This window comes from Solea senegalensis, linkage group LG2 (genome assembly GCF_019176455.1).
Source record: "Solea senegalensis isolate Sse05_10M linkage group LG2, IFAPA_SoseM_1, whole genome shotgun sequence".
Taxonomy (NCBI): Eukaryota; Metazoa; Chordata; class Actinopteri; order Pleuronectiformes; family Soleidae; genus Solea; species Solea senegalensis.
This window is the reverse complement of record NC_058022.1, coordinates 31,861,398-31,888,251: the sequence shown is the minus strand read 5'-3', so window position 1 is coordinate 31,888,251 and position 26,854 is coordinate 31,861,398. Positions and strand designations below refer to the sequence as shown.

The 26,854-nt window shown below is 40.2% G+C and overlaps 1 protein-coding gene across 21 annotated transcripts in view; it reads right to left on the bottom strand.

The window, feature by feature from the left end:
- LOC122760061 (protein unc-80 homolog) overlaps positions 1 to 26,854 on the bottom strand; it is a 52,310-nt gene that overhangs the window by 8,344 nt on the left and 17,112 nt on the right. For 6 of the 21 annotated variants that reach the window (XM_044015218.1, XM_044015234.1, XM_044015146.1 and 3 more), the window contains 39 exons: positions 25,845 to 26,008; positions 24,659 to 24,757; positions 24,269 to 24,477; positions 23,120 to 23,164; positions 21,971 to 22,077; positions 20,597 to 20,750; positions 18,593 to 18,765; positions 18,303 to 18,515; positions 18,059 to 18,194; positions 17,695 to 17,828; positions 17,386 to 17,563; positions 16,993 to 17,202; positions 16,588 to 16,685; positions 16,285 to 16,488; positions 16,083 to 16,190; positions 15,752 to 15,890; positions 15,442 to 15,623; positions 15,022 to 15,153; positions 12,666 to 12,852; positions 11,744 to 11,875; positions 11,492 to 11,635; positions 11,075 to 11,175; positions 8,451 to 8,537; positions 8,183 to 8,366; positions 7,936 to 8,033; positions 7,758 to 7,847; positions 7,565 to 7,666; positions 7,295 to 7,475; positions 6,929 to 7,194; positions 5,946 to 6,080; positions 5,709 to 5,847; positions 4,816 to 4,912; positions 4,514 to 4,684; positions 4,332 to 4,424; positions 3,620 to 3,838; positions 3,178 to 3,408; positions 1,864 to 1,987; positions 996 to 1,121; positions 777 to 900 (listed from right to left, as the gene is read on the bottom strand). In XM_044015218.1, the coding sequence (XP_043871153.1) occupies positions 777 to 900; positions 996 to 1,121; positions 1,864 to 1,987; positions 3,178 to 3,408; positions 3,620 to 3,838; positions 4,332 to 4,424; positions 4,514 to 4,684; positions 4,816 to 4,912; positions 5,709 to 5,847; positions 5,946 to 6,080; positions 6,929 to 7,194; positions 7,295 to 7,475; positions 7,565 to 7,666; positions 7,758 to 7,847; positions 7,936 to 8,033; positions 8,183 to 8,366; positions 8,451 to 8,537; positions 11,075 to 11,175; positions 11,492 to 11,635; positions 11,744 to 11,875; positions 12,666 to 12,852; positions 15,022 to 15,153; positions 15,442 to 15,623; positions 15,752 to 15,890; positions 16,083 to 16,190; positions 16,285 to 16,488; positions 16,588 to 16,685; positions 16,993 to 17,202; positions 17,386 to 17,563; positions 17,695 to 17,828; positions 18,059 to 18,194; positions 18,303 to 18,515; positions 18,593 to 18,765; positions 20,597 to 20,750; positions 21,971 to 22,077; positions 23,120 to 23,164; positions 24,269 to 24,477; positions 24,659 to 24,757; positions 25,845 to 26,008 (5,716 nt within the window). The remainder of the gene's footprint in view (positions 1 to 776; positions 901 to 995; positions 1,122 to 1,863; positions 1,988 to 3,177; positions 3,409 to 3,619; positions 3,839 to 4,331; positions 4,425 to 4,513; positions 4,685 to 4,815; positions 4,913 to 5,708; positions 5,848 to 5,945; positions 6,081 to 6,928; positions 7,195 to 7,294; positions 7,476 to 7,564; positions 7,667 to 7,757; positions 7,848 to 7,935; positions 8,034 to 8,182; positions 8,367 to 8,450; positions 8,538 to 11,074; positions 11,176 to 11,491; positions 11,636 to 11,743; positions 11,876 to 12,665; positions 12,853 to 15,021; positions 15,154 to 15,441; positions 15,624 to 15,751; positions 15,891 to 16,082; positions 16,191 to 16,284; positions 16,489 to 16,587; positions 16,686 to 16,992; positions 17,203 to 17,385; positions 17,564 to 17,694; positions 17,829 to 18,058; positions 18,195 to 18,302; positions 18,516 to 18,592; positions 18,766 to 20,596; positions 20,751 to 21,970; positions 22,078 to 23,119; positions 23,165 to 24,268; positions 24,478 to 24,658; positions 24,758 to 25,844; positions 26,009 to 26,854) is intronic. The other 15 variants (XM_044015161.1, XM_044015252.1, XM_044015258.1 and 12 more) reach the window with 11 other exon arrangements.

Genomic DNA, 26,854 nt, shown 5'->3' with positions numbered 1-26,854 from the left:
TGATCAAAACTGTAATTGCCATATTTAATATTTGGTAATATTTGTGTCAAAATGAGGTTTATCAAATAAAACCAAAGACATCAGACTTGACTGGGAACAGCAAAAGTAACATGATTGCCCAAATTAGACACTTTATTTTGAAAACATAATAATGTGTATAGGATTTATGATTTATAACTACTTTAGAATAAAAATAATTTGTTTTTTGTAGTTTTGGAATAAGTACTTTTATATGTACTTCAAGCAAGGGCCTTCATTTATGGAGGCATGTTACTATGCAAACAAAAAACAACAACATCCTTTCTGGAGTGTGAGGGCCACCATTAGATGTTGCTCACTTCTTACACATTGGACCTTTGTTAAAATGCACTTTGTAGTTCTTTGATTCCCCCATCATGACTTGACTGAATCAAAAAGCCACAGCATCAGAGGAAGTTACTAGTTTTTAAAGTTGTGTAGCTTGTGTAAATTACCAACATGTGTCTGACAACAGTATTTGATGCAGGAGTTTTACAAAATGTGATGGATCTCATGAATGAATGACTGACTTATTGTTTGTTGTGTTATACAATTACATGGATCAAATAATGAAGACTGTAAAATTAAAAAATATAGACATAAACATTTTAAACATCTGTATCTATGGGTGTAACGTTATCAGCTTATGGACAACATCTTTTCTGGTATGTTTTCCCTGATGCGTTGGAGAATGTGCAGTCTGCAGTCTCACCATTAGAGGTCATTAATTCTTATTTTTATTTTATTTTATTTTTTACCTTTGCTTCCAGAGCCAACCGTCAGAACAAAGGGAATGAGCAGGTTGAGCAGCATCCCCTCTCGTCTCTCCTGATTTGTGAAAGGTGAGATCACGTGACTGAGTGGGAAGTCGTCCTTCAAGGCCTAGGATAAGATGGTGGGAGAAACAAAATGTCTTTGAGTTGATATTAAATTGTTATTTATGTGTTTTATTTTGTTTTTTTTTAATTGAAGAGAACCTGTATCTGCAGGGCAACCAGCCTGACGACCGCTGTGCTGAAGGGGAGAGGAGGGGAGAGGTAGGGGCTGAGGTGGAGCAGAGGAAGCCCATCTGCCACGCTGGAGGGACCCACCACACCCATCACCTGACATCACACACAAACACATGCATATTTAATTATTAAAACAACAAAAAGAGGAGAAGCAGGAGAGATAACGGCGGTGGCTCTGGTGTGCAAATCATAGCATCTAATGTGATTGCAAACTGTGTGCAAGTTATGACTCTGATTGACTGTGCATGAATATGAAGCATTTCCTTCCTGTTTTATCTTGTGATTTGCTATTGACTCTTAAGATGTGCTGTAATAATATTAATAACAATAATACCTTTAATTATATGGCCATTTTCAAACAAGCTGCACTTATATATATATATATATATATATATATACATGTATATATATATAATTAAAAAACATAAGCAGTAAGGAACACAAACATAAGCAGTAAGTAAAATAATAAAAATGATCATGCAATAAAATAGATGAGATTATCTGTCGTGTGAGGATTTAAGGATTTTTTTTTTTTTACCAAAAGGAGTGAACAGACATGAAGACTCATGAACGAAAATCCTGTGTTTTATAATCATTCTCTTTATAATCATTCTCGATCTCCAAAATGGCTCAAGGATGCCCCCTAGAGACAGCCCTTGGAACCTGTTCGTCTTAGAAGGAGCCAAATTTGGTAGGTCCAACAGGAAGTCAGCCATTTTGATCATTTTGTTTTGAAATGTGAGGTTTTTGCCTATTTTTTGTCCGGTTTTTCCATTTACACGTATGATTTGCACTTCAGGGCCAACGTAGATGGGGGGGAGGGTTGGCGTATTACCAGGTTGACGCAGACATTAATCAGCGAGCGAAGGTGCGGCAGGAAGGAGATGATTGGCTGCCGCTGCAGGGTCAGACAGATCCCCTCGATCAGGCTGCTGGCCGCCTCCCACTCCACCTGTCTCCTGGAGAACAAGTGCAACGAGTGCAACAGCAACGGCCAAAAACACACATAAAAGCAACTTTGTCATTAATGAAATACTTTCATGTCACGAGACACCTTAAATGGCTCGAATGTGGCATAAATAGATCAATAGATTTCAAACCATCACATCCTGAATGAACACGTGTACAATCACATCACCTCCATGTTGAGACTGACAGTGAATAGTGAAAGCTCACAGACAAAGACGGCTAAACAGTGCGGCAACAGATCCTAGTGTGAAGCACACGCCTGTGACTAGTGTTCCTTCTGACACAATAATGAGTTATTATTTTTATCATTAAATTAAACCTGGTAAACAGGTGGCCATGAAACAAAATGGTGGAAAAGACACATTTTAAGGCTTTGTCATCTGTTAGATTTGTGCCTTATGTAGCTTTTTTTTATTTTTTTATTAATTTTGTTGTTTCAAATGTTATTTTTCTTGGAAAATATAAAAACTTAAAAGACGTTCAAATTATGTCTAATAAAATATGTTATCCCATTTTGTTATTTACATTTTACTGTTTGCTTTTTTGAAAATACAACACAGGCTTTTTTAGTTATGGTTAAAATGGTTATCACATTAATTACTAATAACAGGAGAAAAGGATTTTGATTTTAATGTTACTTTAATGTACTACATTCTTACAAATATTAAAATCTGGGCATGGGGTTTTATGGAGGTTTAAAACCTCAGGTGTTTAGGAACCTCTGCTTTTACATACTAGTTTATTTAAAGTTAAATGCCTTTTTCATGCATATGTATGTAATACTGTGCATCTAATGTATGAAAGTGGAGTACTGAGTTTGAGTCCATGTGAATTCTTACACACTGGACCTTTTAATATATACCAATGTGTTTGTTATATTACACAGATAATACTGAGGTGAACACATTTTTATACAATAAACAGTATTAAGTGCAGCCATTAATCAGGGGGAACACTGCCATTGAGCTAATATTAGTACACACAGCTACACAAACTCACAGTTTCTGCATGTGCACAAAAACACACACCACAGCAGCACTTACGGTACATCACCCACGAAGGCAGCGTGACAGAGGACAGTGCCAAGAAGCCGTTTATCTACTGTACACACCATGGCACTGGCACAGCACGATACACTCACAGGGAGACGGCAAGAAGTGGGGGATCGTATTCAACAGACCTGGTGCATAAAGCCTGTGGGCGAGCGCACCTGAGCGTGGGCATCTTGTGGATCTTGTTGAACATGCGGTCCAGCCGCTTGAGGATGAGGATGAGGGCTGGGCGGACGGCCTCGGACGACCAGTCGGTGATGGGCAGCATCTCCATGATGTAGCGCCGCAGCCCGCGGCTCTCCATGGTCAGGGTGTCATAGGGCGCCAGCTTCAGCAGGGCATGAGCGATCTCAGCAAGCCTGGGAGTGAGGAACCATAGATAAGTGAAGTGTTTGTTTGTTAGTCCACGTAAAGTGGTAAAAATGATCTTTGTTAACCCACAGGAAAATGTGAAACCAACTAACTAACTAACTAACTCCCCACAAGTAAAAGGAGATACTAAGATACTGGGTGTGTGTCCACTGGAGGAGCCTTAGTGTTTGTACAGTGTTGTAACTTAAATTCGATCACCTCATGTGCGACTTTATATCCAGCAGCTCCAGGGCTATGACCCTGGGCTCACCGGCAACGTTCTGCAGGATCTTGAGCCGTGGTCCGCAGTGTTTGTAAAACTCGGTGCAGATATTTAGCAGGGACTCCCGTGGCCGGCGAAACTCCTCCCTGGCAATGCGCTCATCCAGCTCCTCCCTTGGCATTCCTTGACCCTCCTCCAGGAGGTGGAGGTTGTCCCTGGGAACAGAAACAAGATCTCAGGACTATAAAAACTCAGACATTCACTGCCTGCTTCAATCTACAATATTGTAAGACTATGTTTGCCATTTTTTTCACCATTAAAGAGCCTTTTCTCACTGGAAACAGAAGTTTGTGCATCACTAACTCTCCTGCGCCAAAGCCCATAGAGGAAGTCAATGATTTTAACCTGCAGGGACACAGGAGCTGCTGGTCAACTGCTACCACGTTTGGCAAGTTTGTGTCATTTGGGTAAATCCAAACAAAGGATTTCAAACACCGAAGTCACAATACCACACATTTTCAATTTCTGAGGTAGCAGTGGATCAACAACTCTTGTGTGCTGTGGTGTAAAATCTCCGATTTTCTCAATGGACTTTGGTGTGAGAGAGAAAATGTGTAATGTGTTAATAGCTCATACAATCACACATCAAAATACCTGAACTATCCCATTAATGGACTCCTAAATCATTATCACAAATAAAGTGCTGACCTGGTGTTGACACCTCCTGACATGGTGTGATTGGCAGTCGTTCCTCCCTTATGACCCTGATCACAGCGGGACAACTGTGGGGCTGTCATGGGTCTGTGAGAAATGTGGAGACAATACAAAATATTAGGAGCATCTATAAAAAGAGACATCACCTACAGCAAAGATTCTGATGTTTGTCGAACCTCGTTAGGGTCTCTGAGCTGTACAGGAGGGCCTGCAGTGACGTAGCCAGCGCAGCAATGGCGGCGATCTCATCTCTGGCAGCGGATGCAGATTCCATGGTCACTGTGTTACTCTTCAGCTTCTGGAGGAAGCAGGGAACTAAGGCCTCGAGGACCATGAGCATCTGGAGACTGGGGGATATTACACAGAACGGTTAATTGTTGTGGGTCAGACACAGGTGCAGCATGGGAAGAAGAGGGAGAAATAATCCATGATGCGGTTTTGTGTGTGTGTGTGTGTGTGTGTGTGTGTGTCTCCCTACCTCCTGAAGGATTCAGGAGCATAAGCGACCACAGTCACACACAGTTTGATGGACTCGCTGATAGAAAAGGCCAAGTCCTCATTTCCATAACAGAAATCTGCCCAAAGAATACACAATATATATAATACAGTTTTTACTGAGAGTCATTTTGCAGTTCATACAAATACAGGTTAGACATACACAAACTGACGATATTAATGGTCCATAGGCTTGATGTTATTTTTTAACCATTCAATGATTCTGGTTCAGCAACATGATGGATTGGGGGATTCTGGAGTCGTCGGAGATGGAGTTAGCTATAGCCTGATCATAATTTTTCTGTGTGCCTCACCGATGACCTTTGCAGAGATTTTTATTTGATTTTGCAGTTTGGCTTTGAGTTTTACCGCCACGCTGCTGAACCAGACCGTGCTACAATATAACAGCACACTCTGTATCGCTGTTGTATAAAACAGGGCAATAATAATCCAGCAGCTGGCTCCAAACAGCATCAGTCTACGTGGGAAGTAGACACGCTGCTGTATTTTCTTTCAAATAAAATCTAACTGAGGTGACCATGATAGGCATCTATCGTGACTCTTTATCTAAGAGACAAAAAAAAGGAGCAGCAGTAGACTTATGTCCCTAAGCTAAAAATTATGATTTTCCATATGCAGTTTGGTGCAGGAGATTTAGAAACGTCAATTTCCAGCTGGAAAAAGTTGTTTATGGTAGGATGGGCAGCAAACAAATTCATATATAGTATTTGGGATATTATAGATATAGATTTCATCAGGTGAAGGTTTTGCCCTGCTGGCAGCAATTTTTTTATCAATGAGAGTGAGTGTCTGGTTGGTTCAATACCTCATACAGGCAAACTTTAATAAACCTGAGTAATATGGCAGACAGTTTACCCAGAGAGCGCAGCGGTTTCTCAGCCTTGACCAGCTCCAGAGCATCCAGGGCGTCCTGAGTCTCACCCTCCAGAGAGACGAGCAGGTCGAACAGACACTGGGCTGAGACTCCTTTAGACAGACCAGTGCTCGTGCTGGTCTGAGGACAGATTCACATGCAGACAGTCAGGATTGTAGCTGGAACGATTGCGCAAAAACTGACGGCAGATGGTCTATGAGGACGTGTGTCATCCTTACTGTGAATTCTAGCAGCGGAGCCACACTTGCAAACAGCTGCAGGACAAAGGGTTTGCGGTGGAGGATGTAGAACTGTCGGCAGCAGAACTCAATGCCCTGCCTCAGTAAAGGATTGCTCTCATAGTCAGCATAGACCTGTCACAACGACACACATGGGTAAGTTCAAAATCTGGTTGCTCTGTTTGAAGCAAATGTTGTGCAAATGTTCCTGTGCAGCATCATAAAGTTTTTGATGACATACAGCAGACACATACGACGCATTAGGAAGCAACATCTATACAAAAAACTAAAAAACAAAACCTGTTTACCTTGTTTCCAAATGCTGGTACCTTTGCACCTTTATACACTCAGTATTCATTGTTTCTTGCATTACATTACAATACATTTAGCAGACACTTTTATCCAAAGCGACTTACAATGGAATTGAGTAGAACCAGCGAGGGGTGGAATCGAACTTGCGACCATTGCGACCATGATGTTTTTCGCACATAGGGTACCGGTGTTAACCACTGAGCCACTCCACCCCCGCAAATGATGTTGCATTTTAATGATTATTATATGTAGTATGATCATATATTTTATCTTTAATTCTTTTGTATTATTTGTATTCTAACTTTATGCCCAATCTTGTGATTTTTTGAATGCTTTCAATATTTTATTCTTTATTCATAAATGTTTTTGTATCTTATCTCCAATATTTTACATTTTAAACTTGTATGTGCCCAATACTCAAGATTTTTGCTTTTTTTTTGGATCATTAAAGTCTATCTATCTTTTTATGTCAGCTTTTCCTCATCTTCAATTTCTGATTTTCCACTTCACTACTATAATTCACATTTAGCCTGCACACGGCCTTATATAATTCAGTAGGTGGACTCAGGCTAAACTGATAATTGTGCTAAAGCAAACAAAACATGGTGGGGGATAAAAGGACATTTCCTGATGTCTGAAAAGTACAATTCCACCAGTTCCATGATGTGTACCTGCAGCATGGTTGGCAGAATCCACTGGTAGCCACTCAGGGAGAACAGATGGTTAAAGTGGACAGCGGTGTTGATGGCCGTTGCCGTGTACTGCCTGAGGAGGGCGCTGTCCTCGGGGTGCAGCAGCAGCGCCCCGTTGAAGACGTTGAGGAAGAGCATCATCTCGTCGCCCCACGGGTACTCACTGGGCATGCCCAGGAACATCTCCTCCAGCAGCTTGATCCACAGCACTTTGTGGAGAGTGTCTAGTCCAAACAGTTCCTTACCTGAGAGAGGGGTTGGCAGCACAATATAGGGTTTAATCTATAGCAACATCGTATATATCTAAATCTACAGTGTCTACATCTCTATTTATCATTAACTAACCTTGCGGCTCATTAAACAGTGAGAACTCTGCGTCGATGGCGGTGCGTGGGAAAGACGGCAGACGCAGCAGATCCTCCTGCAGCAGGGAGACGTGGGATTGCTTGTGCACAGCCGGCATGTGCTGCGTGAGCGAGATGAGGAAGAGGACACGGCCCACCTCCTCCAGTTTACGGGAAAACACCTGCAAGGCAAAGGTAAAAAAAAACAAAAAAAACCAGAATGAGACACAAAAAGGAGACGTGGATGAGTGTTTCTTTTTAACTTTCCCACCTGTTTCTGAATGAGCTCTTGTCCTTTCTCTGGCAGCATGTGAACCAAGTTGAGCTGAGGAGAAACTGACCTCCGGAAGGGATAGATGTCTCTTACATATGTCTATGGATAGAAACATTTAATTATTTTTTGTTAATCTTTAAACCAAGAGGAACTAATCCCCTCCTCACTTTTGTCTCTTGGTTGTTGCTACCTTAGAATAATGGATGAGGTTCCATCGTTTGTCCATGAGGAAGTAGTGCGCTGATCTGGCCTCAGGTATGTTGAAAAATTCAAGACACTCCTGTGTGGATAAAGAACGATATTTACCAAATATAATTGATATTTTAACATCAGTAAAAAGATGCCAATCTCATCTACAGCGTCTTTACCTTCAGCAGGGCTTCAAACTGAGTGTCTTCATGCACTGGCAGCTGTGTTGGGATGTCGCACTCGTTCTGCCCGTGCACCACCAGAGTTTTGGTTCCTGCTTCAACACAACACAAGAATACAGTGTGGTTAATGTGTGTGCGGCATTCATTTCACAACAAATAACTACTCTTTATGTCTATAGTAATAATAAAATAAAACTAATAATAATAATAAATATAATAATAATAATAATAATAATAAACACACCTGGCATGGACGCAGTGACCAGCAGCTTGACCTCACACTGCTCCTTCTTCATGGTCTGCTTCAGGTCTTTGAAGAACAGCCCCTCCACATAACCCACCACCTCCCACAGGAAGGTGAGTGTGGCTGAGATGGCGTCCATGCCCCACTCACAGGGAGTCCGCACAAAGTACATGATCAGACCAACCTGGGAGGAGGAGGAAGAGGAGGAGGAAGACGAGATTAGGATATGATGGAAAGTTTAAACGGAAGACAAATGGAGACACTTTACCAGGTAGTTAAAGAGGATGTGAGAGGTCTGAGCCGGCAGATCTCCGATGTTGAGCAGCAGCTTCCTCAGCATGTACATCAACTCGTCCTTAAAACACAAGGAACATGGGTGATGCTGTCAATCAATCAAAACTTCATTTGTATAGCACTATTCATATATGGGCCATTCTACCGAATTCGTGCAAATTGCTGTCCCACAATAAAAAAAATATTTAACAAAACAATTAAGAATTCAGACCTTCAATATTTACTAAGATGATGTTATGATCTAGTTAAACACAAGACTGTAACTATTTAGTAATTAAGCTAAATATATACAAAATCATCATTTATGCTACCTTCCTAGGTACTTTCTATTGGGAAGTAGTTGTCCCAATCTCTAAGCCCTAAATTTCAATCCATAAAAATAATACTTAAAAGAATTTTGTCATTTTTTCCAATGGTGTATTTTAAAATATATGTTTGGTTTCTTTTAAACAGAATGTAAAACATTTAGATTCATTTTGAAGTTTTTTTTTAAATTACAAAACATGCTTTAAAAAATGCTGTCCCACACTTTCATGTCACAACCGTAACACGAGTTGTTTTACCACATGGGTGGAGCCTGGTTTTAGTCACACCCCAGAATTTCTGACCAAGAAATGACACTGCATCCCTGTCCCTCATGGCTGCATGGTGAGATATTACCTCTCATAATTTTTAAGTAAATGGGCTCCAAAGTCTGAAAATCAGCATGTTACATTAATAATTGTCACAACCGTACACATATTATCTCCAAGTAAATACACTTTTGGGGGCTCAAAACAAAATATTATGTTTTGTTGTGTGTACAACTGTTCAAACATCTGTTCCTAGCCAATTACTTGTTAGCATGTTTGAGTTATGCTAGGAATTAGCTAAAAATGTCACAACCGTAACAGTCACAACCGTAACGAATTGTAACGTTACGGTTGTGACATAATCATTATGGTGTACTGTTCCACATATTTAAGGACATTTTTCATCATTATTATTACATTATACTCATTAAACATGATAATAATAATAATAATAATAATAATAATAATATTGTTATTATATTTGATTTGTAAAGCACATTTCATTCTTAAGAATCTCAGAGTGCTAAATAATGTTTGATATGATAAGGAAAGAAGGAAAGAGAACGAAACTAGAAACGAAAGAAAGGAGGAAAGATCAAATCTATCAGTGATTTATCTGACAGGGAGCAAAGGAAGGTCAGAAGATCATGGCGAAAAAGACAGCAACATCACAGGCTATTGGTGAAAAGTCAAAGAGAGATGGAGAGATTGTGCACAACTTCCACCCCACCTCCCACACCCTCTGCCACGCCTTCTCCCATGCCGCCTCACCTTCCACGCACTTCTAGTGAGACTGTTACTCCACGCACTTCTAGTGAGACTAATAAGAGACGTTGGAATGCGTGACCACAGAAAAATAAACTTGAATGGAAGAAAGAAAAATATAGAAAACGGTGCCATAGATTGTGCATGAGGCCAGAGAAGTCAAAATGTTCTGCAAGAACAAAAACTCAGAAGGAAGTATGGAAGCACAGAGTTCCTGCGCATATCAGAAAGACCCTTCTTTTCCATAACACACTCATGCACAATTTGCAGAAAAAAATACAAGTCTGCCAATTATAAAGAGAAACATGGATTAAGAAGCGCATTGACAAGCAGGTTGCTCAGAAAATACAATCTTGTTTCTATGCTCAGAGAAACACTAGGCAGCTCCGACAGGCAGCTCTCAACACGACTGCAGACAACCCACATCTAAAGTTCACATATCAGAGACATAACATTTGTGTTTGTAAAATTCACATTAAAAGGCAGGTTATGAGTTAATATTAAGCAATAAGGTTTAGGGGATATAATACAACCTTGCAAACAAAATACTGTGGTCACAAGCAAAACAGTGCAGTCACTACCGTAACAGTGCGGTCACTACCGTAACACTGAATGTTTTGTAAAATAAAATAAGAATTGAGTCATTAAATAACATTTTATGATAACTATTGGTTAAATATACATTCAATGTAATAACTAATGAACTCTGAGATCTCTATGATCAGTGTAATTCATTTTACAAAAAAGATTGCATTTCAATTTTGATGAGTCTTAGAAAATAAACTTTGAAATATTGTTTAAAAAATAATTTTAAGTGATTTAGTTGTAAAACCCTTCATAATAAATTACTAAAATTATTCTTTAGAGGGTGTATGGACACACAATATTAACAGATTAATATAATGGTTTTTATTGCAGTGTGTTGCTGTGTTACGGTAGTGACAAATTTCAGGAGTTGAAAAACATTTCAAGAACAGGCAGACATTAATATATGAAATTTGACTGCGCCTTTACTAGATATGTACCATAGAAATATGGTACAATATATGTATGGACAAGGTTTTTGGAAAAAAACAACTTTTGAAAATGTGTTTCCAACTCTGGACTTTGCACGAATTCGGTAGAATGGCCCATATAAATAATGCAATGCAGCTTTTTGTCACCATTAAAAATACAAATATACAACACAAATGTATGTATAAACATAATTTAGAAACAGAGAGAAAATAAAGGAGTAAAACTTAAAATTGTGTGTGTTTACCTGTCTGTTGCTCACGGTTAGCTTTTCCAGGAAGTGGCGCAGAACCAGGGCCGGATCCTCAATCAGGCAGTTCCAGAGGATTTGCTGTGCCACGGCACTCACTGCAGAACCACGAGGAGAGAATGAATAATACTCTTATTTTTTTTTTTAAGTGAAAGTATTAAAAGAAACAAAACAAAGAATATGAGTTAATTTGTAAAATCTCATTTAATCTATATGCTACATCAGGCAACAATCTCCTGCTGCATCGGTACATTGTTTTTGTACATAACTTTATATAAAATAAAGCAAAAAATAAATTAAATAAATTTAAGTTAAGTTTGTTTTCTATTTTTAGAGGAAATACTGAATAACAAGACTCATACACATATTAAAAAGGTAGAGCACACTTTTGATTACTAATTAAGAGCAACCTACCAGCCACACCGTCCTCTCGAACGTCCCCATCCTCCATGAGGTGCACAATTGGTAGAACGGCAGCACAGATGCATGCTGGGAAGACAGCTTGAGGTGGCTGTAGCATGTGGTGAGTGGGAGTGTGTTCTGTTGTGTTCTCTTCATCTGGCAAATACAGAAAAAAAATATTAAAGATTTATTTGACGAATGAGGAAACAAAGGAACTTATATAGTAAATAATTTCCTGTCCAGGTCGATTCTGTGTTTTCCTACCCTCAGCGCTGGCCAGCGAACGCATCGACCACACAGAGCCCCGGCGGAAAGAGTAGTTCCTGTGGGAGTTGCTGGAGGCGCAGGAGGGGCTGACGGACAGGCGGCGCGATGTCAGGTTCACCACTTCTTCTGCTGGCGTTATCAATGTCCGACACGGCCGACACATACGCAGAGAAGAACAACATACTGTCAGGACACAGAGCACTCAGCGCCTCGGTCATATAGCAGTGTGCAATACAGCAAATTTGGAATTTGGCCAGTATCACGGACACCAAACTGATACTTTTTTACTTATAAAAGCATTTTTATTTTGCTCTCAGAAATGTTTGTAAGTATCTCAGAAATTCTGATTCACTTATACTTATACTATAGATATTTGTCAAATTCGGCTGTAACACAAATAATTAGGCTTAAAATTAAACAAGGATTATTAAGTGACTTTTAAATATAATTTTGTCAATACCTGATTTTCTTATTTGGCTTTTTAATGTTAAATGTGCGTGACATTGCCTATAAATATGGTTGAATTCTGCTAAAACACAAATTATTAGGCTTAAAATGAAAGAAGTGTTATGAAGTAACTTTTTAAATATAATTTTGGCAATACCTGGCTTATTTATTTGGCCTTTTAATGTTAAATGTAGGATATTTACGCGAGTATGTGAATGAAATTGCCTGTAAATACGGTCAAATTCTGCTAAAACACAAATTATTAGGCTTAAAATGTTGTTAAAGTGACTTTTTTAAATTATAATTTAAAGAATCAATTTATATGATAAATAAATTGATTCAACACAATAAATGTGATATTTATCAATTGCAAGAGCCTTGAAAACCAGGAAAGGTCATCACAGATACCTTATCATGATATAATATCAAAAAACTATAATTCCGTGACATGAGACATCTCTATGTGCCCCACCTTCTTCCTCCTGCTCAGGCGGCGGGCTGCACGTGGGCTCGTAGCAGGACTCCTGAGCCACAGGGATGGCCGTAATGATGCTGGCCTCGCGGCCCAGACGCCGCTTCTCTTCCTCCTGCTGCAGGTTCTTCAGGATGTGCTCGGCTCGCTGGTGGGAGCGCGACACCGCCCGCGCTGAGAACGATTTCTAAAAAAGAAAGAAAAAGAAAAGGACAAGGAGTGACGTTGGCTGGAAAAGCGACACGTGGTAGAGACAGCAGGTGCAGACATACAAGGGAGTTCTGAATGAGGAGAAGCACAAATTAAATCCAGATGGACAGTTTCAATCTTTCAGGAAACGTGTGTGCACAGCTATTCTAGGCTTACACTTACACGAGAGGAGCATTTTTTTTTTTTTCATTTAATGTAAAATGCCTGGACACGTTAATACAGTAACTCTCCTCCAGCTCATTCGTCTCATGCTCTAATTCCATCCCAAGCGTCATGAGGAAGCGAAGTAAGGAATCAGGATTGTTAAGAATTGTGACACAAATAAAAGTATTCAGACTGGACTTTGGAGAATTTACTGTATCGTGTGTACAGTAAATGCCTCACAGCATTCCCACAAGTGCTCATACACATACATATATGTCTCAATAGGCTGAACGCGTGATATGGGAGAACATACACAGCAAAGTCATTCTCATCTAATGACCATGCATCAACAGCACAACACGCACAAAATGTCTGAATGTCTGATGCATGCTGTTATTTTTCATTCTGCCTTTTCAGTGTGATGTGTTTTCACTGATTAAGATGCAAAGGTCTGAAATGACCCATGGGACTGCCCTGGTTTTACACCCACTGCTAAGAAAATGGGCAAAAAACACCACAATGGTGAAATCTGTCTTTATCGATCTGCGGTAACAAGATGCATCAGCACAAACATCCGGACAGAAATACCAACTTACTATGGCATGGACTGACTGAATTAATGTGGAGTACTAAAAACAAAGACAGTCGATAGATAAATTATAGAACAAGTGCTCGCAGGTCGTCATCAAAATCCATAAAACATATTAAGATAATCATGCTTAAACACAAAAATGTAAAAAATAAATAAATAAAAGAATTTAAAGGAAACACCAAGAAACTACTTTAAATCAAAAGGGAAAAAAAAAAGTGTTTGTATAATATTATTAGCTAATTTCTTGGTGCAGTTGTTCAAATCAGCATCGCAAAGCAATAGCAAATTATTTTAAAGCAAGTTCATTATGTGTGTTGCCTTTGATTGTGGAGTAAAACGTAGTCAATTGTACAACACTATTAGTGTTAATTTAACACAAATTATTGATTAGGACCAAATACACTTGAATGGAGTTAAATTTCAATCTTTAAAAGACTAAAATACTTGAACTTTGGTGAAACGGACTCTTTAAGTGTCACCATGTTGCGTTTCAAAGGGCTGATTTACTCACAAATTACACACACAAAACAACTATATTTTCCTCATTACCCTTGTTTTTCTCGAGCCATATTTATATATACTTTCACTAACCTGGATTAAACTGCATTGCAATGTATCTTTTCAGTGTTGGCTGGAGTTTGTTATATAAACTAGATGTGTCAAACATGTCAACTGCATTTCTTTTAAAATACTTTTGTTGTGGTTCATGATTTGAAAATGTTGTTTGTGAAGCAACATCTTCATAAAATAGCCTGTTTCTGTTACACATTTATACAGCATTGTAAAGATATTCTAAGTATAGTAAGTATATGATGCAATGCCCATGTCTATAGTGAATTAGAAATACACTTAGAATGTATTATAATGTGAGGATATCTATAACCATTCAGAAATATTCAGAATGTGTCATAACAATAAACACCACACATTTGTCCATAACATTATGTCACATTATAATGGTGATTATGAAAAGATATAATATATTAAATTGACCTTTTAAGTCTTGAAGTGCGTGACATCCAGATTTTAATGAATGGTCATAAATTAATGTTCACAATAAGACATTATCACGATGACTACCATCATAAAGCACTATAAATGCATCAGAGTGATATGCTGTAATGCATTATATGAGCTTCATAAAAATGTGACGAGAGAATAACAATAATTACCTTAATTTTACATTTATATTGAATCTAAAGTGACCTTAGTGGTGTCACAGTCATGGGATCATTTGAAAATCATATTGTATGCATTATTCACATATTATGGTCATCAAAATTAACAACAATAACAAGCTTGCTAAAGACCAGTATTCCTGAAAACATCTTACACATTTCTATCACTGTTGGTAAAGTTAATCATGAGTAAACGTACTGGGCAAACGATTAAAACTAGGCTCAGACTTACGGACTGGTCTTCATTGATTGGGTCCTGGACGCTGCCAGTGTTCTGTGGCACCCACGGGGGGTCAAATATGGGGACACAGGGCATTCCCAGTATAGGAGACGGGAGGGTGAAGTTGATGCTGGGCGGAGGGATCTGAAACGAGATAAATGCACAACAATGTCGTTTATGTTCCCAGATGTGGTAAAGAATCATGTGCAAGTGTGCAAATGTGTCAATTTTTTGGTTTAAAATTGAAATTAGGATACCAAGATGGCTGCGACCTGCCACTTTTCTTTGACTGAGTTGTTTGATTTGAGCCAATGCATGTTCTTTTGTTTGGATTGTTTTGTTTTGTCCTTCATAATTTGAATTATTTATATTTGACATAAGCTTGAAAAGCTTTACTGTAAAAATAGTGTGGAAAAAAAACACTGTTCCCACCTTAAAGATCTGCTGTGCTCCTTCCTCCATGCGGGGCCACACCTGGTAGCGGAAACGCCACAGCGTGTAAAACTTCAGGATGGAGTTGATGCGCTGACACGCCTCCTGGTGCTGGAACTCCGCCATCATCATCTCGGTCACCGCATCTGGGACCTTGACCGCGCACAGGAGGAACATGGCCGCTGGGAGTGAGAGGGTGAACACACAAGGACATGAAGCAAGAGGAAAATGTAGACTGATTAAACCCTGGGATTGTTTTTAACCAAACCCTAACCCAACTAATATACAAGTGATGCACAGCCTGTCTCACCAGCGGCAGCTGCCATATGTTCGTCCACACTGAGCAGCAGCTCCCAGGCTGCAGGCTGGACGTCGCCGTACATGTCGTCAGTCAAGATGGGAGCCGCTTTGATTAGCAGCGAGAGTGGCGCCGGTGACAAGCTCATCACCTAAGGGAGAGAAAATAAAGTCACTATAGAGGACAACAGCTATTAACAGCAAAGAGCTATACTGGTAACTATCATGTGAATGAGATCCAAGGGTGACAAACATTTACGTCTAAAAGATTAAACCCTGATTTACAATAAATCCCAACTTGGTTACACTTTCGGACTTCTGTTTTATTAAAAATAATAATTCACCTGGTTGCGGATGTACTTGAGCATGCCTGTGTCTTTCTTCCCCTCTGTGTTGGAGTCAGTGGGTCTTCTTTTCATGGACGGGGTCCTCAGACACGACTTGTCTGAACACTGTGGGCAACAAAGACTTAGGAATCTCCCATAACTGCTCTATCGAATCATTTACTCCACCGAAAACAGGAAAGATACGCTTTGCAAATCGCACCTCTTTGGTTTTCTTTGCACGTGCCCCGATGTTACCAGAGGAGGCGCTGTCTTCCCGCAGGCTGTCCACCGTCTCGCCATACACGAGCTTGATGGCTCGCACCAGACGGGCGCAGGAGCGGCTGTGGTGCTGGTAGCAGTGCGGGTGGCAGAAGTCGATGTGGGTGCAGATGAAACTCTGCTGGTTGCACAGCAGGATCATGATCTAAGCCAAGAGAGGAGTTGGAGAAATAAACACGAGGGGAAGTCAGTATGAAGTGAAGGAACACATGGGCTCACAATACGCACACAATAAATACAGTACATGGAGCCAGGACATGTTGCGGTGGTAGTTGTCCTCTGCTCCTCCTGAGCCCTGGCCCTCCGGCTCTATGCTGGGCTCACTGGTGCTGAATGGACTACCTGCAACAGAAACACACATTATCATTACACAACAATAATAAAATATAATAATAATGATATTTATTAATGGAGCACTTTTCAAAACAATAAACAACATGCTTTAGTCCCAAAGTCCCAAAAAATTCCATAAAACTAATTAAGATCAACCAAAATTATCACCAGTTTCAATAAAAGTGTGTTTTTAAACAAGACAAAAAACGACTTGCAAAATTCCCTGTTGTGGGACTAATAAAGGATTATCTTATCTTATCTTATCTTATCTTATCTTATCTTATCTTCCTCAACATCATCTTTGTCCACAACTTACCAATGTCAGTAACTGTGTCCCTGCTTTGAGTTTGGGACAATAAACCCTCTTCGTTCTCGGACTCAGAGTCCTGGCGAGACATCTTGGTGCTTTTGAGGCTCCCTGCTCGGCGTATGGACGACAGCGAGCCTCCCTTCTTCACACGGAAGCTGCGCGCCCCTTTGATCTGAAGCAGCCGAGAGCCTCCTATACGAATCTTCCTGATGGGTGCTGCGGAGGATGGAAATTAGGGAGAGATTTCTTACAAATATGTACATGTTAAGGACAGAAGAGGACAACTGAATTTAAGGCCAGCTGAAAGAATGAAATATCTTTAAAACAATGGATGGTAGGAAGACTCGAAAAGGCGCTTGTGCTACAAAATCTACGCGTGCGTATGCCTTCAGGTCTCACCCTGAGTTTCCGGGGCCTTCTTTTCATCACCGGTGGTGTCAGACTTCAACGTGTGGCTGCTGCTGTTGAGAGAGTCGTGCCCGTCCTCGTCATCAAGAATGCCTGCGAAGCTGATCTTCCTCTCGTAGCGATGGCGGCCGAGCTCGGGGTCTAGCCGCAGGCGGCAGCTGTCGAGATCCTGCGGGGAACATGTGAGCGTCATCCGCATAAATCCATCAGCACATATCTTTGACCTTTCAACTCATCACTTTTGCTGGTGTTATTACTGTATTCATACATACATGCGTGCATAAATGTAATACTACTGACCACAAGTGGCTCGGTGCGGGGGCGTGGCAAACAGGGAAAAGTCTCACGCAGGAAAGTGGTGATTTCCAACAGGAGCTGGCAGGCGGCCATTTTCAAAGCAAAGGGGCAGCCACATTTTGTAGGATTGACTGTGTCTTAAAGGAAAAGATTTATGTTTTCATCAATCAGGAGGGTTACATGCAACAAAAAAAAGCATGAACGGATAAAGTTTTTTGTCAACTTATATGTAAATTCTCATCGTCCCATACTTGGATAGAAACAGAATACCATTTTTTTTTTTCTGAATAAAAGTTAATGAATCTTAAGGTGAACTAAAACATACTACAGCTGTGTTGTCAGGTGATTAAACAGTGTTCTGACTCACTGTCATCTAAATAGTCCTCATCCTCATCTTCTTTTCTCATTCTCCGTTTGGTCTCTTCGTCATAGATGTAACCCAGGATGTTAGCTGGGCTCTCGCTGTCAGAGTGACACAGTTCACTGAGCCGTGTGCCGATTGCCTGAGCAGATTCAAACACACACAGACAAGCATTATTATTATTATTATTATTAGAGTACCTTGCTTAGCAACGTGAAGCAAGCAGTATAGAGGGAAATCTCAAACTCACGTCTCCCCACTGGCAGAAATGTTTGGCAGCGTTCCACTGGAGTTTCTGGTTCCTTTTGTTGCCCACGATCGGTGATCTCCCCCTCGACAGGCCCCTCTTGGTGATATTGACGTGGTGACCCTTCATCCACTCGGGCCAGTTGCCACGGTTACAGCGGTGGACGAATCTGGCACACTCGAGGAAGAGGGAGGCCCGAGCAACAACTGGAGCTTCCTGGAGGGAGCGAGGAGTTTCTAGTGGTTGTGGTGTTGACATTGGTGCACTATAAATAAAAAATAATTCAAACATACCAGGTCCAGAGCAGCAGCAAGGATGGAGGCGTCTGGGATGGTTCCCGGCTCGCAGCAATTCAGCAGGAACTGGAAGCGTTTCATACCCTGTCGTATGGCACCCAAATTCACCACGTTCTTATTCTTCATGGCCTCCTGACTGGCTGCGAGACGCTCCTGAAAACCGTGAGGACCTAGGAGAAAAGATGGAGAAAATAAGGTGTTGCATTTTGTCACATGTACGACACTAAAGGTCACATTAAAGGTCCACTGTGACATTTAGGACAGTTAATTGGTAGAAAGTGAGCATAAGTATGATTTTATAAGGGTATAATTGCAAAGGTCTTGCTTTACGAATCTTGTGCTGCCATGTTTCGAGAGCAACAGGAATTTTAGAAGGGGGAAGTGACTATGCAAACAAAGAATAATGACATTCTTTTTGCCATGCAAAGGCCACCGTAGTTTCCTGACATGCTTGGGAAAGGCAGTGTACTCTTACCATTCGATGCCACTAATGTTTTTCACACTGGACCTTTAAGATAATTTCATGATGCATCACCATCCAGGACACTCAACAAAAAGCACTGAAGAGCCACTGACACATGAAGCCGAGTGAGAGATGGACACAGACACTGGTGGAGCTTACACTTGGATTTAAAAATGGTCTTTTTCAATTCCAACTAAAAACTAATTATTTCTATATATATACTTTCAGGTGTTGCACAATACATTCATCATCAGTCACATTGAAAGGTGTAAGTGTAACCACAGCTTCACAGTTGCTGTATATGTGGACCACTCAGGCTGTGAAAAATACCACCAGACGTCACCACAGAAGAGACAAGAGCACTGACAGTGTCATGCTGGACAAAGTACAGAGATATGCTTTGCAGCAGAAAGATGGTTTGGATAGATATGAGTGATTTCCTCTTTTTTCCCACTGCTGAACGGGGAAAAAAGGAGGAAAGGGTTCGTTGTCGGGGAGTGCAGGGTGTGCACGTTGGAAAGAAGGGAATGCAGAGTTGGGAAGACAAAACACGGAGGAGTCACGGACGAATGGATTCAGACAAAACTGATTTTAGAGCTGATACTGACATGAAATTTGAAATAAAATGGGTACAATTAAAGGTAATTATATTAATTTCTTTAAAAAGCAGCATTATAAATAGCACAATGTAGTATTGAACTTCCAAAAAAGAGGAAGATATTCTATTTTTATTAGCCGGTGAAGTGTTTCCCATACTTTCTTGGGGACCCACTTTATAAAGACGATATGAGCACATTTACGCACAGTATTATGTTTGAATAGTGAATTATGAACCAATAATAAACCAGCCATTTTAATAAACAATGTGTTTTCTCAAACCTTAAAGGTGCTATATGCAAGAAATTAATAATATTAAGACATAAAATTACTTCGATAAATAGAGATTGAGAAAATGTTAAATTGAAATACTGGCTTCACTGATAACAATACAATGCTACTGTTCATGTTTTTTTTTTATCTTAAATTAGCTACTAAACGTTAGCTAATGCTAACATAAGCTTCTTCTCTTGGCTTCTTTCTTTAGGAGTCACTACAAAAAGAGCCAGCTAATTTAAGCTAATGCTAGTAGAAACAGTAGAAAAAAAAAAATTCAACTTAATGCTAACATATAACACTACTATATTATAACACTACTGTATTTTGTTGCAATGAAATTAACTTTTATTTTGCTACATAGAACATAATTTCTGTCATAAAGTAGTAGCAGTTGTAATGCTTTAGAGTGCCACCACTGCATTATTTGTTTGTTACAAAATAATGTATAGCATGTGACATATTTTGGTGTAGACACTGACGGTTTGAAAATAAAACATCCAGGCTAACAGAGTGTTGCAGGCGGGTGTCCAGCGATTTGTGATGCAAAGACAAGACACCATGACACCACACGGACAAAACACCGACAGACACCGAGAGGAATAGACAAAGGACGATGGGGGCGTGGGGTGGGCGAGGGGCACCCTGGGGTGGGGGAGGTCTACCATCTTTCTCTTCTGTGTGGTGAAGCTTGGATGGATTCCTCCTGCCAGACCTCCATTTACCAAGCCGCTTGAAGAAATTCTCCTCCTCGTCCCTGCCGTACTCTGGCCCTGCAGCGCCCCCTTCGGACAGCTTCACCGCACTGGTGAACTTCACCTACAACACAGAAATCCTCAGCATTTATTTTGGAAATGGAGATATGGAAATTTGTGAGACCAAATACAGAGTTTCTCATCTTCACACATTATTTTACTAGAAATACTAGACCTTATTTTTGGCAGAAACATATTTGTAGAAGTCCGCCAATATTTGTGTGAGAAAGTTCCGGTTTGGCATTTCTGGTCAGAAGTTGTGTAGCTTTATGCAGCAGGCAGGACTGACAGATAGTATCACTTCTAGAAGACAGGTTATGTCTTATGTTGTTATATATGTGTGTATATATACATATACTGTATATAAATATGTATATACGTGTGTGTGTGTAATGTTAGCTAAAAGCCTTAAATTTGAAGAAGCCACCAAAGCGTCCCTGTCTGTTAATTTCACCTTCAACCTTCAGTTATACATTAATTATTATAAGTTTTGTATACTAAATCTAAATCGCAAAATGACACACAGGAGCCATATTTCACATAACTCCTCCTCAAACAGAGCACTTTATCAACGGTTAGCATGTTCGCTCTGAGCAACCACACCTGCCCCCACACTGCTGCCTTAGGTTTGCTAGCTAGCTAAGATGTCTTTGTCCTGAAAATGTGTCTTACCTGGGTGTAAAAACACACAGAAAACCTCTGTCACTTCATATATAATTCCCACAGATGAGGAAATGAAGTAGAGAAGAAAAACAGAAAGAGGAGCAGACTCCTGCTGCTGAGGGAGACGGAGAGAGGGTGGAGGACCGCTGCTAAACTAGCTCTGTTTATGTTCAATATGTCGTTAAACCACCACTAAAATGGTGAAAATGTCGTTCCTTTAAAAATAACTTTCTTCACTGTCAAATTTTCCTGTGGTGTCAAGTGTCAAGTTATAACGTGCAGTTTGAGATGTTTTGGACACCGTCTTCTAAATTTGTTCAGCGAATTTCACCAATTTATAAATCAAAGCATTTGGCTGGATCATATTCTTACTTGTATTTCAACTATTTGTATACTTTTTTAAATATTTAAGCAAATTATTTATCATATTTATCAAATGAATGGCGAGTGCAGATTAAACCCAGGTAAGATTGTGCCCAAATAAGGAAATGTACACACAAACAAAACAAAGAAAATCTGGGAGGACTCAGTATGTCTGGGGTAATGGACCATAGTCCAGTCCAAAATAAACAATACACCCCCAAGACAACTTGGCAGCATATATTAAGACGTCCATCTGACCTTTGAACTTTGCCGTATGAAGGAGAGTCGGTCGACTGAGCTGATGTCCAGCAGGTCCTCCACACCGTCAGTCAGTCCAGAAAGAGAGGAACGCTTCAGCCAGTTGCCTGGAGACATGCACATTTAAAAAAAGAACAAACAACGCTGCAGAACACAGGAAGCCACAAAGGCACTGTGCACAATGGGAAAGTACACATGCACACACATGGGTTGGCACACAGGGCACAGTGCAGTCGCTTACTCTTATTGTACAGTCACAGACATTCAGGGTATTTAAACTCACGACAGGTCCGATTGACTGTTAATTCATTGCACATAAAAAAATGACCAAGACTGCAACATTGCTGCCGCTGCTATTACAGTGACTGAAAATAAAAGAACCTGTGATGTTATTGCATGGATATGTGATAGAGGTGGGTGACAGAGAGATGGAGTACACCGTACTGGTGAAAGAAGGTTTCAAATGTTAATGCTGTGTCAAATATCTGGTTAATCTCTCTGTGATTTTGGCATGAACATTTTTATTAATCTCTGGTTTGCAATGCAAACCCCATTATATTATATTATATCATATTATATTATGTATTTTCATGCTACAACAACTACAAGCCATTTGCATTGATTCCAGTCACAGCTGGGTTAGGGTTCTAGCTAAAGTGCTTCTAATTTTACTTTTAGTCTCAGTCAAGCTTTTTAATTCTTTAATTTTAATGCATTCATAATCTCGTCGGTGCATATTTATGATTATATACATATTCATATTTGCTTAACCTTAAAGTTTTGCAACCTGTTCTCTATTTCAAGAGAACTATTTCTTATGCTTATGCATTTTTTTTACACCATCCTTTATTGATCCTTTGTGTCGTTTGTTTTTCTTGTTTTTGCTGTACCTACACAGTACAATGACAATAAAGCCTACTCTATTCTGTTCTATTCTAACAACTGGGTAGTGGAGACGTGAGGCTGTTAATACTAGATCACCTCGGCATAGATCTTGGTCATTTCTAACCCCTAACCCTAGTTTCCATCTGATACAAACACAACTTAATCCAGGTTAGGAAGAGCGTGCACACTGGGAGAGATGACCGACACAAACACAAACAGACACGACAGCGAATACTGTATGAAGATGGTTCCACATCCACATACGTAAGACAGAGAGAGTGAGTGGGTGGCGTACGGTCCGACGGCATGCTGAGGCACAGAGAGGAAAACACACAAAGAGATGAAGTGACTCTGCCTTCAGTGTCAGAGCAAACACGGCACATCGTTGTTTGAGGTCGTCTCAAGGTGACAGTTGGGACGACATATAGTGTATGTGATGAGGTATGATCATGGAAATACATAAGGCTACCACATGTGATGTGAAAAAGAATGATGTGGGAGCTTTGTCATAGACATTTAGCTTTTTATATTCACGTAATGTCAAAAAAAATGAACATTGCACTGTGCAAAAAAGACTCAGCTCAAACACTGATGATCCTGGTCTCTATAAAACAGATATTTAACTAAAATTACAAAGTTTTAAGAACGCAAATGCTTTTCATTGCAATCAATCTGAAATTCCACTGGATCTCACTAAACTGAACTGTTTTTAATCTTTTCTGTTTCTTTATACCTTTTTATGAATTTTATTCTGTTAACCTGTAGCATTTTGTATGTGTAGTATGTGTTATAAATAAAATGTATTCTTATTTATCATCATTACTTCACATTAACACAGTATATTACTAATAAAAACAACACACTTTAAATCCAGATGCTGTAAAAGAAGCATTGTTGAAGTGTAATCAGGAGCATAATAAAACATTCATCATCTTTTAAACACTGATTCATTAGTTTTCCATATAAGCCAATAAGAAATTAAACACTCATTAAGTCTTATGAACGCTAAGAGACCTCTGGCACTTTGCTATAAAGAGATGATTTAATATTTTAATTACCACACTGTCTTGTGCATCTTATTTTTATTAAGCCGCTTATAAATGTTACAAAGTTGTCATTAAGTCAATAATAAATGTCAAAATCAATCTATAATTAACCCCTTCAAAGTTACATTGTTGAAAAACATCTTAGGCATAAAAACTGTTTATAAATTTCCAATAAAACCTTAAAAGTGTCTTAATAATGACTGGGTTAGTAATGCTCTTGACACTTATAAGGACTTCTTATGAGATATAATCTTATGAGATATAATAAGTGTCTTAATTGTTAAATACTGCTTATTAGAAGGACATTAAAGTGCATTTTCACTTATGTACCTATGGGTTTTTTTAGAGTTGTCGAACGTGATCTTACCAATAGGCAGCTTCAGTTTCTTGCGGAGCGAAATGCGACGGGATCTGGATCGAGAGCGCCGGTCCGTTGTGGTGCCGGAGTGGGCGGTGGTGCACTCTGAGGTGTCCTGCTCCGATTGGCTGCTCGTGTCACTGGCGGCGCTCTGCGACTTGAACATCTTCCTCCAGAAATCCTTCCTGCCCAGCAGCGCGCCGGGGATTTGTTCTTCACTGGAGGCACAGGGCATTAGACTTTAAATATTCACACGAAGAAGAGCAAGCTCTCACACATTCACGTCTTGGGCACAAGCAGCGGGAGGACTTTGTCGTGTTTGAGCAGAGACACGGTGGCGGGGCTGGACACACGCACTAGATGGTGCTATGATGGAGATGCTGTGAGGTGGACACTCACTGTTCGGGGGTCTGGGGGGGTCTACTGGAGATGTAGCTGTGACACTCATCTGCAGCACTGGACACCTGACCCTTCTCCCCGGACACACCCGCCTCTGACCTGCACACACACACACATACACACACACATACACACACACACACACACAGCACAGCAGACAGACAGACAAAACCAACTGAAGGCTGAACACCAAGTGTAGTTTGATGTACAACGTAAACACGACAGAGTTTCTGTGACCTTTACCCTCTGTTATGCATGTATTTTGTTTCCTTTTTCTTTTCCCCACCTTCCTTCTTCCTCTCATCAACCACTTACACTGACTAGGAAACACATTTCCAGGTCCCAAACCAACTTGTTTTTTTGGTGTAGGAACCATAACTGAACCCTCACAGACTCGAACTTTAGCATGAGAAGCAGCAAGGGCTCAAAATGGTGTGAGTAGGAACATCATTGTGTTGCCATGACGATGCCAAAACATGTGGCTTACTTTGGTGAGTTTGCAACTTTTAATTTGATGGGGTTTTTTGTCAGTGGGGTTTGTAAAACACTCACTCTCCCTTACCAAAGTCGATTAAGAATATCAGTGTTTTTACTGTAAATTGTGGGACACACACACAAGCTGCTCTGCTGCCTAATTTAATACATTTGCATGACTCAGGTAAATCCAAACACCTAAATTAAAAGAGAATAGGTCTGAACTTCCTGATGGAAACCAGAGTGGATCAACAACTCCTTTATGGCGTGATTTAAAATCCTACATTTTCTCTATGGGCTTTGGTGTTTCTGTAAGTTAGACTCTTAACTAATGCGTCTGTACTTCAGTGGATGCAGCACAGTGTTCAAACCTTTTAATATTGAAACAAAAAAAATACTTTATTGCCGACAAGTTGCCAGGAAGCTCCTGCACTTGTCTGCAACAGAGCATTTTCTGTGGCTGCTCAGTGTGCTTACCTTTGCAAAACAATAAAAACATCAACTCATTCACTCAAGCAAGAAAAAGAGATGCAGACAGGACAGAAAAAAACTAAAGTAAATCATAAATAAAGCAAGCTGGTGATGAGAAGCAAAGCTCTGGTTGTCACATTGGGACCTCACAATCACTGTGATCGGATGAGTGTTAGTTTACAAGGATTTTAAGGGTGTCTTTTTCTTCACTGGACAAAGCGTGATGTCGTTTAGCCAGTACCTCCTGGGTCCGGCCTGTTTGGCCTCCTCCTTCTCGTCAGGTTTCTTGGTGGTGGTGAGTTTCTCCGCACTGTCCAGCAGCGCGCTCAGCGCCACCCTGCGGAACACGTTCCCGTGCGCCTCCTTGATGAACTGCACCAGCTGGCGGATGTCGCAGTACAGACCCTGGGAAGGAGAGAGGGCGAGAGCCGTTAGCGTTTGAAATGTGCGTGGGCTCCCGCACATGCATATATGCATATATCAAGCTCCAGTCCGCCAAGGCAGTGGCTGCAGCTTGTGAGTGGGTGGCATGTGATTTCACGCCCTGCACCAAATGTGTCATCCTCCACCAGCAGCCACAGAACTCACGCCAGCCGGTTCAGAACCTTTCCGAGACACGGCAGAGGCCGGGGTAGCTCACTGCTTTTAGAAAAGTCACTGCAGAAATACAATTACATGGTCTATTCAAGTACATTTTTTTATAAAAATGGAATTTTTCAGTAAATAGTTTTTGTGTTTGGAGTATAACTTTTCTTTTTTGGGTCCAAAAATAGACTTTTTGTCATAAATGACACATACATTATATAGACTGTACATCACCTATGACCATACTGTACCACACATGGTCATGGAAGATATTTTTTTTTTGTGGGTCTCACCAAATTACAATGGAATTGTTTTCCAGAATTTGACTCAAGATTCATGTACGTATATATGGCGTTTTTCCACTATATACTACCAACTATATGTGCTTAGTAAGAGATAAGCCATTTTTCTAGAAGACAATACGATTACCCAAATAATAAATAGAATGTCTCAATATAATGCATGTACAGAAAAACAGTGACAGTGAACTAAAACAGAAAAATGTTTAAAAAATGGAATTATGCAGTCAAACCCAGAATATGAGAAGCATAGAGAAGCAACAGAGAGGAAATACTGTTGGGTATGACTTAAAAGAGTCAGAGACACTGTGTTACGCACAAATTTGCTTTTGCGAATTGTGTCACCCTGAATTGTCAAAAAAAAACA